The 14,699-nt window shown below is 42.9% G+C and overlaps 1 protein-coding gene across 3 annotated transcripts in view; it reads right to left on the reverse strand.

The window, feature by feature from the left end:
• bcl2l1 (BCL2 like 1) overlaps positions 1 to 14,699 on the reverse strand; it is a 30,738-nt gene that overhangs the window by 12,228 nt on the left and 3,811 nt on the right. For all 3 annotated transcript variants that reach the window (XM_023415609.2, XM_023415611.2, XM_023415612.2), the window contains exon 2: positions 13,873 to 14,633. In XM_023415609.2, the coding sequence (XP_023271377.1) occupies positions 13,873 to 14,427 (555 nt within the window). In that variant the 5' untranslated portion in view covers positions 14,428 to 14,633. The remainder of the gene's footprint in view (positions 1 to 13,872; positions 14,634 to 14,699) is intronic.

Genomic DNA, 14,699 nt, shown 5'->3' on the forward strand with positions numbered 1-14,699 from the left:
GGAGAGCAAGTTAACAAGAGGCCAGTGACCAAAAGCCTGACGGTCACTGAAAGTCACAAGGAGACTGAGCCAGCTCATTTAAAAACGTCATCCATCCTGGCTGTCGCTGAGCAACATTTCCTGTAAGTTGCAACATTTGGGATGTGTACAGCCGACCACTGCATGGCCTTGTGTGCACACACACATACATTGTTCCTGAGCCCAGAGTACAGTGTGGAACACAACTCTTCATGTATTTTTGCTAATTGAGTAAAGAGACTGTTGAATCCATCTGACTGATGAAATACTGTTTACAGAGCAACACACGGAGGTGACACGATGTCCTGGCTGGTGAAACAAGATGATGTCATTCAAACAGAGAGTGTATATAAAGTTCCAAGTACAGTGAGTGAATGTGATTTGTCCTGTGACCTCTGCCTCACATTGTGACACACAGCCCATCAGCAGATCACAGGATCACAGTCAGTGAGCAAAAGAAACAACAAACAACAAATTGACTTCTATGACCAAGATAAACTGAACCTAAACCTGAGGAAATACAGACTTCCTAAAATATCATGCTGAATGACATAGTGACATACTGCAGTCAAACACTAACAATCACATTCATGACCTTTGCAGAGAATAAATATTCTCAGAATATTGTTATAATAATATAGATCTTGTTTACTCCTTTCTCTGGCGTTTCATATTGAGCCCACTTGCATCCTGTTTGATTATTCTGGAGTTATTTTTAGGACTTGATGGGAGACCATCTGTGGCAAAAGCCAGGTGACTGGACATGATCCAGAAAAACACACACCTGTGTATACAGGTTCCCCAATTCACAGTGCCTGTCACAACGAGCACTGTGAATTTTGTGTTTTGTCTTTTTGGACTGAACCTGATCCTGATCATTTTACCTGTATTTTGCCTGGACTTTGCTCCTCTTAGGATTATCCAGCATCTACTCTTGTCATTTGCGCAAGTAGAATCCATTAACCATGAGTTTGCTTTTCAACAATATTTCCTCAAGCAAATTGCCATTGATGAGTAAAAGGCGTATGACTGTGCAATTGGATTTTGGAAAAGGTATTTAAAAGGAGTCTGAGATCATGATGACAAACGTTCTCTGATGATGTTTGGCCTTAAACTCCAAGAGCTACATCTGGCGAAAATCAGATACTGCTTATCAGCTGGATAATAAGTACATGAAGAAAAACCTGCTCCAGAGTACATACAAACTCACACAAGTTCACATTTGAGTATAATAATGACCCAAGGCATACAGCCAAAACAACGCTGAAGAGACATAGGATAAGTCTCTGAATGTCCTTGAATGGCCCAGCCCTGAAAGAAGAAGAAGAAACCTGACAGATTCTACATAGAAAGAATATTGTCTCTGTCATTTGGGCAAGACAACACAGAGTAAAAAAGAAGACAAAAGCAAACACTACAGAAAGACAATTTCAGAGTGCATAATTCAAAAAAGAGAGACTGATAGTAGCCAAAGTAATTGTTCATTAATCACAATTTAGGTAGGTAAGAATTTGAAACAATCGTGACATTGACTTAAAGTCATAATGCCAGGCCCTAATGGAGAGACCTGAAGATGGCAATTCACAAACAGACTGGCTCTTCCAGGAAGAATGGGAGAACCTGCTGTTCCACAAGTCCACTTGCACTAAGTTTGTACAGAGTTGCACAAGTGGCATTGCTGCCAAAAGAGCTTCTACACGGTCCTGAATAAAGGTTCTACTTATGCAAATAATGATTTTTGATAAACTTTGAAAATATGTTGCTTTATCATTATGGGAGGAATTACCAGAGATACTGGGCTTCCAGACCAAAAACAGCATAGGCTTTTTTCTTCTTTTTTTTTTGCTGTGTTGGCTCAACACGGTGGTCTAATTGAAATGAATGAGGGAGCTGCTTTCTTTCACACAGCACTTAGGTCAGTCTCAACACACCCTAAATTTAGTTCAGTATCATAACAGAAAATAATTACATAAAATAATTTACAATTACAATGTTAAAATTTAGAATAACTTCATAACCTTGATTCCTATCAAGACTGTCATCATCATCATCATATGATTATAATTACTGTATTCATTATTACCACTAGAAGTTTTTCTAGAGGCTTGGTGGTTTCATGATGTCAGTTTTAACCTTTATAGCATCAAATCTGTGTCCAGTTAGAAAAAAACAACAACAATGTGAGTGTCTGTTCCTCCCTCCTCTCTGTCAGTGTCCTCATCCACTCCACAAGTTCCATCTATTCGTGATCCTCCTCAAGGCCTTCTGAACCTTTTTCATGCTTATCATATTTGACAAGGCGTTTTCAGGAGAGAGGAAGTCAGGCCAACTGCCAAAGGTCCCATATGACCAGGATAGGAAGAAATTACTGAAGAGCTGGGCACTGAGCATAGAAACCAACAGCACAGTCAGATCTTATAACACAGGCATTTAGTTGATGCCCTTTTAGTAGCAAGTAGGGAAAACTCACGGTTAACAGATTCTTCTTGAGCAAGAGGAGCAAAGTCCAGGCAAAATACAAGTAAAATGATCAGCATCACATCCAATCCAAAAAGACAGACTGCTCAAGCTCACAGTCAAATAGCAGAAATGCACACACTGTGAAAGGAAATATGAAATATACATATAACACTTGCTGAGCCCTGAAGAAGAGAGCACCCTTTTGAATCGTGATGCTTAAAATGTGCATGTTTCATATAGCTGGAATAATTCTTCCATTGCTCAGGAAGCTGTTTTACATTTAAGTCTCTAAATAAATGGGGCTGTGGTTCCTCTCTACTTATTTTTCTGATTCAATGCTAGGAGTAAGAAAACATGGCATATTAAATGACAAGTTGACAGGCAGCAGCTGTACGGACAAAAGAACCAAATTGTCACAGCTTTAAAACAAGTGTAGGGTCAAGTAGGAAGAGTTTGAGAGACAGTGGTGTGATAACACTTTCCCAACTCTTCTTCTGTATGACTCTGATGGAAAACTGGACTTCAGCCAGAAAGCAGCTTGAATTAGTCCCAAGGACGAGCAGCTTCACAGTGTAACAGTAACCTGCATGATAGGTCATCATCCATAAGTCATTAGGCTATTTCTCACTCTTGTTAACATCACATTCTTGGCTTGATCACTGCCACAGATTATTAAGAGTCATATTTCATTCCGCCTTCAACTCTCGACAATCGAGTGTTTTCACGGAAAACACTATTTCTTAACAAGCGTTGCACTCTGTGGATTTCTGTCATTTGTAACTGCAGTTGTCCATTTGGTGTTGCTGTATCATAATCAGCACAATGCACCAAGAAAGATGCTAACAAAACTGCCGAGGAGGAAGAGAAGAGCTTCAATTTTCTTCAAGAAATTTCCTCCGAATAAGAGTGCCTATTTTTTTCCCTACAGCAGAAATGCATCAGGCATGATATTATGTCGCTGTTTAAACAGGTGGATATTGTATTTTTGCATCCAAGCACGTCTGTTACATCCTATCAGTGTAATGTTTCAGCACTGCAGATATGGCAGTTGAATAAGCTATTACTTTATAAGGTGAGTTCACAGGGAAGAGAATCATGAGGGCAGTTGACACAGCGCTGTCATCATTCATAGTCAGAATGGCCATCAAGAGCACCAGGAGAAATTCCAGTTTCTCTTTATCAGCCATCTCTGTGTGCCTGTCAGTCAGGGTGTGCATTAGAGCGTGTAGTGTGCGTGTTCCAAGACCAGGCTCCCTGGCCAATAATAACCATAATCGACCCAGACCTGACCCGAGCAGTTATCACCTGGAAAATATTCAACTGGTACAGATTAAAAAATTCTTGACACTAACAGTAAATTTGTAAATGTGACACAAAGGCAACAAAAGTTGTTGTACGGCTGAAAGAAAATATTATTTTCATTCTTAATTGTTCTATTGATTATTTTTTCAAATATTTTCATTCTTAATTGTTCTATTTATTATCTAATTTAATTATTGATTTAATTTAGTCTTTAAAATGTTATGAAATTGTGGCAAATGCACAAGGTGACACCTCCTAAATATTTCTTGATAATTATTGTCCTTTTTTTCCTCCTCAGGATCAAGGACTCCTATTACGTAGCTTGTAAAAAATGTTTGCTTGAGCCAACTGAAGGCATGGTACACATGTTCACACGATCAGGATGGCACCACCTCCGCCTCAAAACAAAACAAAAAAAAAAGCACTGACTGCCACCCAAAGCATGATATCAATGTTGGCATTGAAGGGGGGCAAACCACAGAACTGGTTTGAAGTGTGATGGATGATTTCCAAGCAGCTGAAAGTAAGCTCGAAAAATTAGGAAATTTAATCATTAAACCGCACCTCAGAGGTGACACTTGATGATGTGTGTGCCAGTATCAGTGTGTACCTTTTCTTCTCTTTTTGGACCTTGGAGCGGGCTATATGAGAGTGTGTATCTACGTGTGTGTGTTGAGCCGGCGGTGAGGCCATGAATTAAAGAGGAGATTAATGAGTCAGGACAAGGAGGCTCAGACTCCAATCTGTTCCCTGCCCCACTCTGGGGGGTGTTTCTCTCCACAAAACCCCATTCTGTCAGCAAACGCACACATGTACACACATATGTATACACCGCTGACACACAGCAGGAAGGCCAAGGACTCAGGACTGTGTGTGTACGTCTGACAGAGGGAGCACATGTTTAGGAAAGTGTGAAGACAGAGTAGGAGAGCAATGCGAGGAAGCTGAAACAGAGAAGACAAGGATTCTCTCTGACTCGATGTCTTCAGCAGTATAACCCTCCACCCTGTAGGCCATCACCACACCCAGACACCTCACCATGACCCTGAGATTTGCCATCTGTCTGGAAGAGAGAGAAACAGACAGACTGGGACAGAACGAAAGACACACAGACAGGCAGGGAGTACGACAGAATAAAAAAGAAAAATGTGAGGAAATAAGAACAAAAGAGCAATGGCAAAACATTTTTCAGAGGAAAAAAAAAGCTGATGAAAAAGACTGGAAGGGGGAAACCCATGAGGAGAAAAGTATGCGTCTTTGTGGGGGCTTCCTTGAAACTGCACTTGCCTTCACTTACTGTATATTTTCACAAACTTTGATGACATGAAAAAAATTAATTCCCCAGAATCATTTGAGCAGGAGATGAGTATCTACCTACAGGACGTGCACCAGCCCTCTTTGTATTACCCCCTCTCTCTTATTGCAGAGCCACTGAAGATATCTTTTGTCTTTATTGTTTTACCCCCTTGGCCATTCAAACAAGCCCATGATGTATATAATGATGATAGCCTTGATGCTCTTTATCATCATTTAGTCTCTGTGCTGTTTGAGATTGGGTGCCACATTACCATGAAATACTCATCAAGCCTCTCAACCCATCCCTCAGCTCTCCCACTTTAATACATGCCATGAGACTCACTAATCCCATGATATGCCTCATAATCTGATCACAGATATGAGCATAGAGAGAAAAATAGAAAGGAAAGAGCAGGGAAGAGACGGATATAGAGAGAGAAGGATGGGGAGGAATGAAACACAATCAGAGAGGAGAGGGATGCAGACAGATGCTTTGGCTTTGCGCTCGGCTGCATGAAGACAGAAGGTGGAGAAAATAAAAAAGAATCTGTCACAGGAGGAGGCGTAAGGATGTGGGCTGGAGTAGAGAGGTAAAAAAAATGAGGGGACAAGCAGACAGAAAGAGAGGGAAGAATGAAGAGGAAGATGGAAGGGGGGGGGCTTGCTCGTGACCTGATTTCACCACTAAGCCTTGGAGAAGTGGAGCAGCACACACACAACCAAACATAGCGTCTTCACTCTGCTCCACAAACATACAGCTGTTCTGTTCATGCAGCATGTAAGCTGCACATATAGAAATGTACACCACACCATACATGCAGAGTAACCTATTGGCCTGCATACTGCATCCTCAACTAGCTGAGTCACCAGCCTTGTCTTCCTCTCTGTCCGCCCTCTCGCCATCTGCATCTGATTCTCTACCCTCGTCTTCTTCAGTCTCGGCTTCTCTGCTTTGCCAGATACTTCCAGGGGGGGTGGCACATAATGGTGCGCTACAGCGGAAGTCTGATGTCTACCAGTCTGGCAAAGGCGCTCTAATAGCTCCACGCTCTGTGGTGTCCTGGCAGTATAGACACACACACCCATCTATTACACAGCTGGATATCCGTGCTGTATACATAAACAGCGTCTGGGTATGGAACATATACGGATGTCTCGCTACTGTGGCACCGGAGTGTGTGTGTGTTTCTAAATGAGAGGTTCAGATGCAGTCCGACTGCTACAAATGTGGTCATTAGAGTCTGTATTGATGTCTCGCTGCTGCGTGTTTCCCTCTGTGTTTGTGTGTGTGTGTGTGTGTGTGTGTGTGTGTGTGTGTGTGTGTGTGTAATGCTCCAGATCTTAAGGACAGGTCTTGCCTTTCACATGATCAACTGATGACAGAAGACTGACAAAGGAGAGTTGTTGTCTGAAGGCGCATAAGGTGAGGAGTTATCAATTTACTGAGTGTAAGATTGGTCTCAAGCACTTTCTTTCCCAAATCACATGATGGGAGGTAAACAGTGCCATGCCAGGATTAATTACCATTGCTTATTTCATGTGCTAAAAAGAAATATGCATCAACATGTGTTCAGATAATTAACTCGAATCTCTCTACATCTGCAGTTTGGTTGTGTTCTCATGCCCACTGCACCGGGCATGTAGCCGCCGTCTGTCACCACACAAGAATGGTTTGAGTCTTTCTCCTTAAAGGCAAACAAAAGTCTGTGTATAAACAAGTAGGACACACGTGTACTCATACTCACGTAAACACAACCAACACATCCCTGATGTTCTTATCACGGAGCTGGAGGCAACTGAATCATACAATCTGTTCGCTGCCATTTTCAAACTGTGACTCTGACACACACCACTGAATACTGACACACACACACATTCATACACAAATCTGATGTCACAGGTCCTGAAAAACTAGTGCGAGAGCTTAAACGCATGCAAACAAAAATGGAGAAACGTCCATGGTTGAGCAGCTACATTCATATGAACATTCAGAGATCAATCTGCATAGAGCCGCCCACCGCACAGAGGCGTGCATGGACAGCGCTCGAACAAAAGTGCCCGCCATTGATCCAATGCAAAGAGGGTGTGTGGGAGCATTGTCTATGTTTGGCTTTCATGTGAGTCACAAGTTAAAGATTGAGACAATGACAAAGTCGCTTCTGGATCAGTGCGTCCTTTTCAGCGATGGCTTCGACACACCTGTAGGCACAACTAAAAAGCCAGTAAAGCAAATTCCTGTGTGTGTGTGTGTGTGTGTGTGTGTGTGTGTGTGTACGTAGCCACAGGTCCTTTGTTTGAGATAGTCACATGACCAGTCCGACTTGCCGCCGTCCCCTCCCCTCAGCAGCATACCACCATACAATAAAACCCTCAAATGTATGAGACAACAACACCCCACACCGTGTGTGTTTACAAACAAACACACAATCATGTTCATGGAAACTTTGCTTGATGAGCAAAAACACTGTCCTTAAAACAAAAACTCAGACAGCTACAAAAAAAAAAACACGTCTCTCCTAATTAGCCACACGTGAGCCATTAGCGATAAAGGAAGGAGGAGGAGGACGGAATGGTGAGAGAGGAGAGGGGAGTAAAAGAGGCATGAAGGCAAAGATGAAGCGATGGCGGCAGCTGCACGGGTGGGTGTGGGGGGGTAGTGAGCAGGGATCAAGTCAGAGGGAATCGATAGCGTTGACGACTGCGTTATGAGATATGTGTGTGTGTTTTTGATAAACAAAACTGACAAACATGGGAAAAAGGACTGGAACATTGATACACAAGGTTAACGGCAAGGTTGACGACGTATGTAGCATGTCTGACCTGTAATACATTTAGCCACCTTAATCTGCAGCGTAGACTAGAGATAGATGGATGTAAGGATGGAGGGAAAGGGATGAAAATGAGGAAGGAGAGCAGAGGAAGGACAGGCAAGGTGGGAAATAAAAAGGATGATAAATGATAAATAGAGCAAGGGGAAGGAGGAGGAAGGGAGGTACAGATAGAAAGATAAGGGACAAAAATCGATTGACAGCAAAGGGACGCGGGCACATAGAGGAGATAGAAGGACACGGAGAGAAGCAGAGGGAGAAACACATAGAAGATGAAGGGGGGGTTGTGAGAAGAAGAGAGAGAGAGAGAGAGAGAGAGAGAGAGAGAGAGAGAGAGAGAGAGAGAGAGAGAGAGAGAGATGGAGGCGGGCTTGATTGGTCCCAAGGGTGAGATTTCCCTCTCTTCTTCGATAGGGCAGTCTGACAGACGACTCTGTGGATCTAACTGCCTATCCTATGTGCATGTTAATTACACAGAAAGAGAGAGTGGAAGAGGGAGAGGGGGAGAGAGAGAAAGTGAAAGTGGGAGAGGGAGAGGGAGAGAGAGAGAAAGAGTAAATAAGACTGCCAAGGAAAATGGCACAAAGGAAGCTCAGGTGTTTCCCTCGCCAAAACAAGTCAATGGACTTACCCTCCATAGGCCTTTAATTACAGCCGCAGTGTCTAACGCACTTTACAATACAGCCAGCCTGCATGTGTTCATAATCACACATATACAGCAGATAAATATACTGTTAATGTTACAATAGTCTATATTTTTGTTTATTCTTAACTACTCCCATGAGAAATGCCAAACAGAATAAATCAACTGAATAAGGCTCAGTAATTTCCTAAAACAGCTGGGCACTGTAATTTGTAGTAAACATCAGTGATGCTCCAGTGACAATATTCAGCAGCAGAATGGTTATAGCATTGAGTCAATAAAAACAGTTTGTTGTGTTCATGGTATAGAAGGAACATGTTAGCCAGTGCAGCAGTGTGGTTCACTGATGTGTTTTTAATGATTTTGGGCAACAATGGATCTCAATGCTACAGACGAGTAAGATATAGTACTTGTTAGTAGGATCAGATCAACCATTTGTGTTGGTCTTTTCATGGTATTTATAGACAATAAGAAAAATATAGAATACAGTATAAAAAATCAGCCAAGAAAAACTAATACAGACAGAATTTCACTACTCAAAGACATTTTTTCTGTTTCATTTTCTCTTTCGTGACCTTCGCGAGACCATCAACACCACAAAGCAGAACAACTGGGCTAATGGTCTCTTATTTCCTTATTTCCCCCTGTTTCTGTACTGTACTGGAACCCCCCCCCCCCCCCCCCCCCCCCCCAATTCACATGCAGCTCCAGCCAAGCTTCCCCAGACCGTGGCAGCATGGTTCTTCTAAATGAGTTTAGCCTTTATTAGTCTGTCAGAGGGGAAAAAAACATTGTTTCCCCTAGTAGCAGGTCGAGATATTATTCATCTATAATTGGTAATAACCCCGTACCCCCACCCCGAGGCGGCTCAATCTCCACTGAGTAATCACTGCCATCGCCTGCTCTGCTGGAAACATCATTATTAGGTCGATGGCAGTGTCTCTACCTCTGCTGTCTGCCAAGGAGGTTTATTATCTGACAATATATGGCTTCACTCCTGCGCTTCCTTTAAAAACACAGGCTGTGGAGGGAGAATCTGGCTGAGGATATTTACCTCATGTCCCAAGCTACTATCAAATATCTCAGCATCCTGGACAGTGGAGGCTCCGAAATAAGCTCCAGCGGGATCGTTTAGGCTGAGGCTTTATCAGCAAGATTTGTTCTGCTGCGCAAAACACCTTTCACTTCTCAATATCCAACTGTCACCTCGACTATTTCACCAGCTCCAAAGCCTGTCTCACTGGGTGTCTTTATGTGTAGCGGTGTTTACATGGCCATAGTGCTCTGTGAGTGGTTAAAGAGAACAATAGCTTTTCAGTAGCATGGTTTCCTCTTGTAACTTGCGTTTACATTTGATTTTTTAATAACCATGTTTTTTTTTTTTTACTCATGAGGATGAGAACCAGCCAGGGACATTTCTTATATTAGATTTAAAAAATGACCTTTTGTACAGAGTATTTTGAAATATGAGACTGTGTGATAAATTAAAATCTATTTTTCTTGGTAATAATGTATTGAAATCAATACTGACCAATATTTTAAAAAATGGCTAAAATAATGAGGCATGCAAGTAATTATTTTCAGGATTGATCACTCAATTCATAAAATTGTAATTCATAAAATGGCAGAGTCCAATGTGACATATTAAAATGGCTTGTTTTATCCAAACAAACAGCCCAAATCATATATGATAAGAAAACATGCAGTGTTTGCATTTTGGGTTTGGATTATCAAAAAAAGTTGCCAGTTAATATCTTGTCAATATAATCATCAATTAGTCAACTGATTGGCTCAGCTCTGTACCAAATGGTGCATTCACATGCAGCATAACTGGAGAAATGACTGCTTCCCTAATAAGCGGTGAGCTTGTGAAAGTAATACTGTGTGGAGTCTATTCTTAAGCATGACATTATGCAGATCAGAAAAACACTGTAAATTCCAACCTATGGGAAACACCCACAAGTTCAACTAAAGATGCAAATCACTTCAGAGAATAGCTTCAAAACATAATTTTACATCATCCAGTTACATCATATTTTTTCTTGTTACACTATCACCTACAAACAAAACTTTCCTTTCCTCTCTAGTTTATCACAAACCTGCAAAATAGCAAATAATAAAAAGTTTGGAAGAAACAATAAGATCATGAGACAGAATGATAGCTGAGAGAAAAAGGTGAGAAAGTGACCTTGCTGCCGCTAAGAGCAGACTAGTATTTCATCAGCTAACACTAAGGGAACACCTGCCTCACAGCTATACTCAGGTTCCAACATCTGCCAACGGTTCTGTGCTTCATCCCTGTGAGGAGGCGTCAGGGGAGGGAAGGAAGGAAGAAAGGGAAAGAAAAGATAGAAAGAAAGAAAAACAACAAAGTCTCTTGTGGTTTTACTGAAAGACTCTGGTACATTCTAGGGAACGTCTAGATTGGCTTTGAACAGAAAAACCACAAAAAAGGATCAACTGAAGCTATTGTGACAAAGGGTAAGCGCAACTGATAGAAATGATTCGACTCCACCGGTAATCCACCTACTGAACGATATATTCTGTAGTTTGCACTGCAGCTCGCTGGGACTACCCCTGTGGCAAGTGTGTCAGCTTCTGAATAACTAACATGGGGCACATATCAAGCCAGTGCTCTCCCTCCAGCAGCAGGTGACTGACACAACAAAAGAATAAAAGGGAAAAACACAAATCTGTATAGGGAATGAAGGGGCATCATGTACTCAAGAAAATGTTAATCATCGGAGGAGATGTGAAACCATAACAAAGGATGCTGGTACAAGCTGATCCATTGAACTTTCTGATGAAGTCACTCACTTCTCCAAGTCTAGGGTTACACTGACATGCAAGCCACTAACCACAAGCAGCTTCATCGTGTTGTTAGCTGATGTTGTTAACCCAACTTGTTGCTAAGTAAACTGTCTTGTATGAGTGTGTAAATGTGTTTGTGTGTTTGAGGGAGTGTGTGCGGGTGCCTCGATCATTCTTACTATATGACATCAACTACACACGCAAGTTGTGTTGTCTGCACTGTGAAGACAAAAGGGCTGTCAACGATTATTCTAATTTCGATTGTTTAAATTGAAAAATATTCGGTTGTAAAAAAAAAAAAAAAAAAGGAGCATTCCTGCGGCTGTCTGTTTCAGCCTGGGCTGAATGCAATAGATGACAGACAGGACTGGAGCCACACAACATTGCTTTCATTGATTGGAAATGTGCGAATAACTTAACAACAACCGTGGGGTAACGATGGCAGGGAGATCACAACCCAACTCGACTGCAGAGAGAGTGAGTCGCACTCCAGGCACCCTTTTGAAAATATTCAGATTTTGGACAGTAGTTGGCAAAATTATGAAACCACGAGATGAAGTTGTATGAAAGCTCTGTAACAGTTAGCCTGTCATTCCAGCACTAGCAACCTGAGGGCACATCTTGAAAATATGCACTCAAATGAGCATGACCTGATGTCCGGAACAGCGAACAAACAGTCATGTCTTGACTCATATTTTACACTGCCCGCCACAAGCTCACTCTCTGCAGCACAAGAGGCTTACATGAAGAAACTTGTCAGGAGTTGGAACCAAAGTATGGTATCCGTATCCTTGGAACAATCACCATGGGAATCATAGACATCTAAAACAGCACCTCAGACAAAATAAAGGAATTACTCAAAGACAAAGTTGTGGCTCTTACCACAGATGGGTGGACCTCCCTTGCAACAGCATCCTATATCACAGTAACAACCCACTTCATTTCAGATGATTCGGAAAAGTACTCAAAACAAAAGAGCTTAGGGAAAGCCACACTGCAGAGAATGTAGAGTAATGCATTCAAGACATCTTGGACATCTAAGACCTGTGCCATCTGTGCCATTACAATGGACGATGTTACCAAATTACATCAATGCAGTAGGGAGACACCTTGAAACAGTGAATATCCATGTATACCATGCCATGGTCTGCCCAGTTGGATTTTCTTCTAAGTATGCTGTTCAGCCAATGGTATGTCAATTTCCACAGGATCAACCTTTGACCTTGCGTTATACAGCACTGCAGTGAATATAAGCAGCCCCTCCCCTCGCTCCCACTCTCCTTCATACCATCAAATGGCAGGCACAAAGGAAAAGAGCTGACCTTAACTGTCCTGGAGGAGTTCACTAGCGCACACGCGCGCGCACACATATACACACACACACACACGCACGCGCGCGCGCACACACACACACACGCACACACACGCACACACACACACACAGGGATTGTCAGTACCAGGACGGCCCACTTTCAAACTGACCCCAGGAAAAAAAAAAAACACAGAGCTTTCATTTGCATGCAGCTGTCTTGGTGAAGAACATAACAGAAGAGCGGTCAGGGCAGAGGAGGAAAAAAATTGGACTGATAGTGGAATGAAGAAGAAAAAAAAAAAGCACAGAGCCAATCAACTGACCGGAGCAAAACAAAGGGCTATCTGTAAAAGCCCTGGACTTCATCCCACCCTGTGATGAGAGAACTTCGATCCCCAGGCAGGCTGCAAAGAGCTACAAAAGCCCTGATGTAGCCTGTTAAGCTCCCACTTCGATTCAGCTCATTGAGCTCCATGCTGCTGATCAATTAGAGAACAGCTGAACCAGCTGCTGACCACACAAACATACATGATGTTTTTACTGTTTAAAGCACAGATGGTTTTTCAAACGTGTGGTGCCTTTTTTCTGCTCTATTATATCTAATCTGAAGCTTTTTCTCCTCCACTGGTTGCAGATCCAGCCCCACCCCTGTGCCATGTCACAATCTCAAGGAGGCTGATACAAATTAAATGCAGTCATACCACCTTATCTGGGCCCGCCTGAATAAGCCCAGTCACAAAAAGCATGATAAAATAAGAACTATACTCTGGATTTTCATACCCTCCATATCCTTCCATACAGTGTGACTTGAGGTCAGTTCATGTGGATAATCAAGCGTCACTGTTCAGACAGAAACATGGCTGACCAACTGGCACATGATGCATACAAGACATCGACAGACTTGAACAAATCTGGTCGTAACTGTGATGAAATGGCACATACAACCAAATGATTGGTGATACAATCATATCAACAAAAGCCATTAGCATCCATACAGGTTTCTAGAACCAGTTAAACATAAAGACAGGATATATCCTGTCTCCCTGACCTCAGCTTGCATTACCCATATAACTGAACCCAGTAATGTTGAAGGGTTGAAGCAATACAAACAGATAGCATCATACTACAGGCACTCAAACACACTTCTGTGTGTGTGTGTGTGTGTGTGTGTGTGTGTGTGTGTGTGTGTTTGTGAGACTCACCCATCCTCCTTGACTCTGGATCCATGGCTGAATGCGGTTGTCCAGGTAGACGGTCATCCACTCTACGATCCTGCCCACCAGAGGACTCATCTCCTTCTCCACACACTCGACACACAGCGCCCCGCCGAACACAAAAAGCCCTATGATGCGGCCCCAGTTGAAGCCATCCCGGAACACTTCATCCATCACGTTCGCAAAGCTTTGGTAAGCTGTGGCCGGCGTGATATGCAGCTGGTTGTGCAGATCGCTGAAGGCGCGGGAGTATCGCAACTCAAACTCGTTGGCGGAATCCCGGAGGGCCTCTTTCACTGCGTCCAGGCTCGTTGTTGACGGCAGCCGTTGCTGCCGCTGCGGGGACTCTGGACGGGTCCCAGGACTCGTGCCATTAAAAGTTCCATTGGCGTGCGTCGCTATCCGCTGTTCCTCAACCAACCCTGCCTCCCCGCCATCAGTCCTGTTGGGAGACTCATTGAGTTCCATGTGGGTGAGAGGATAGTTTCTCTGGGAGAGCTTATACTTTATGTAGAAAACGACCAGTTCTCTGTTTTGAGACATTTTGTGTTAAATATTATTTTTCTCTTTGCTCCAGTCCGTCTCTGCTCCTCTCGCGGTCGAGCCTTGCTGTGTTAGAGTGAACACACACTGTGCCAGGCTTTCTCCCTGCGTTTCCTCTGTTCAGACCACCATAGTCTGCTGATATTCAGAGGACACTTGGGGGGGTGAAAACCAACCTACACAAGGCTGACAAATCAGCTCAGGCCCTGTAAAGAGACAACAATGAAAGGTCAAAGTCTGGATAGCCTATACGCATGCTGTGATTATATCTG

Source organism: Seriola lalandi, unplaced genomic scaffold (assembly GCF_002814215.2).
Source record: "Seriola lalandi dorsalis isolate HSWRI2012SDOR001 ecotype SW California unplaced genomic scaffold, Sedor1 jcf7180002054554, whole genome shotgun sequence".
NCBI lineage: Eukaryota > Metazoa > Chordata > Actinopteri > Carangiformes > Carangidae > Seriola > Seriola lalandi.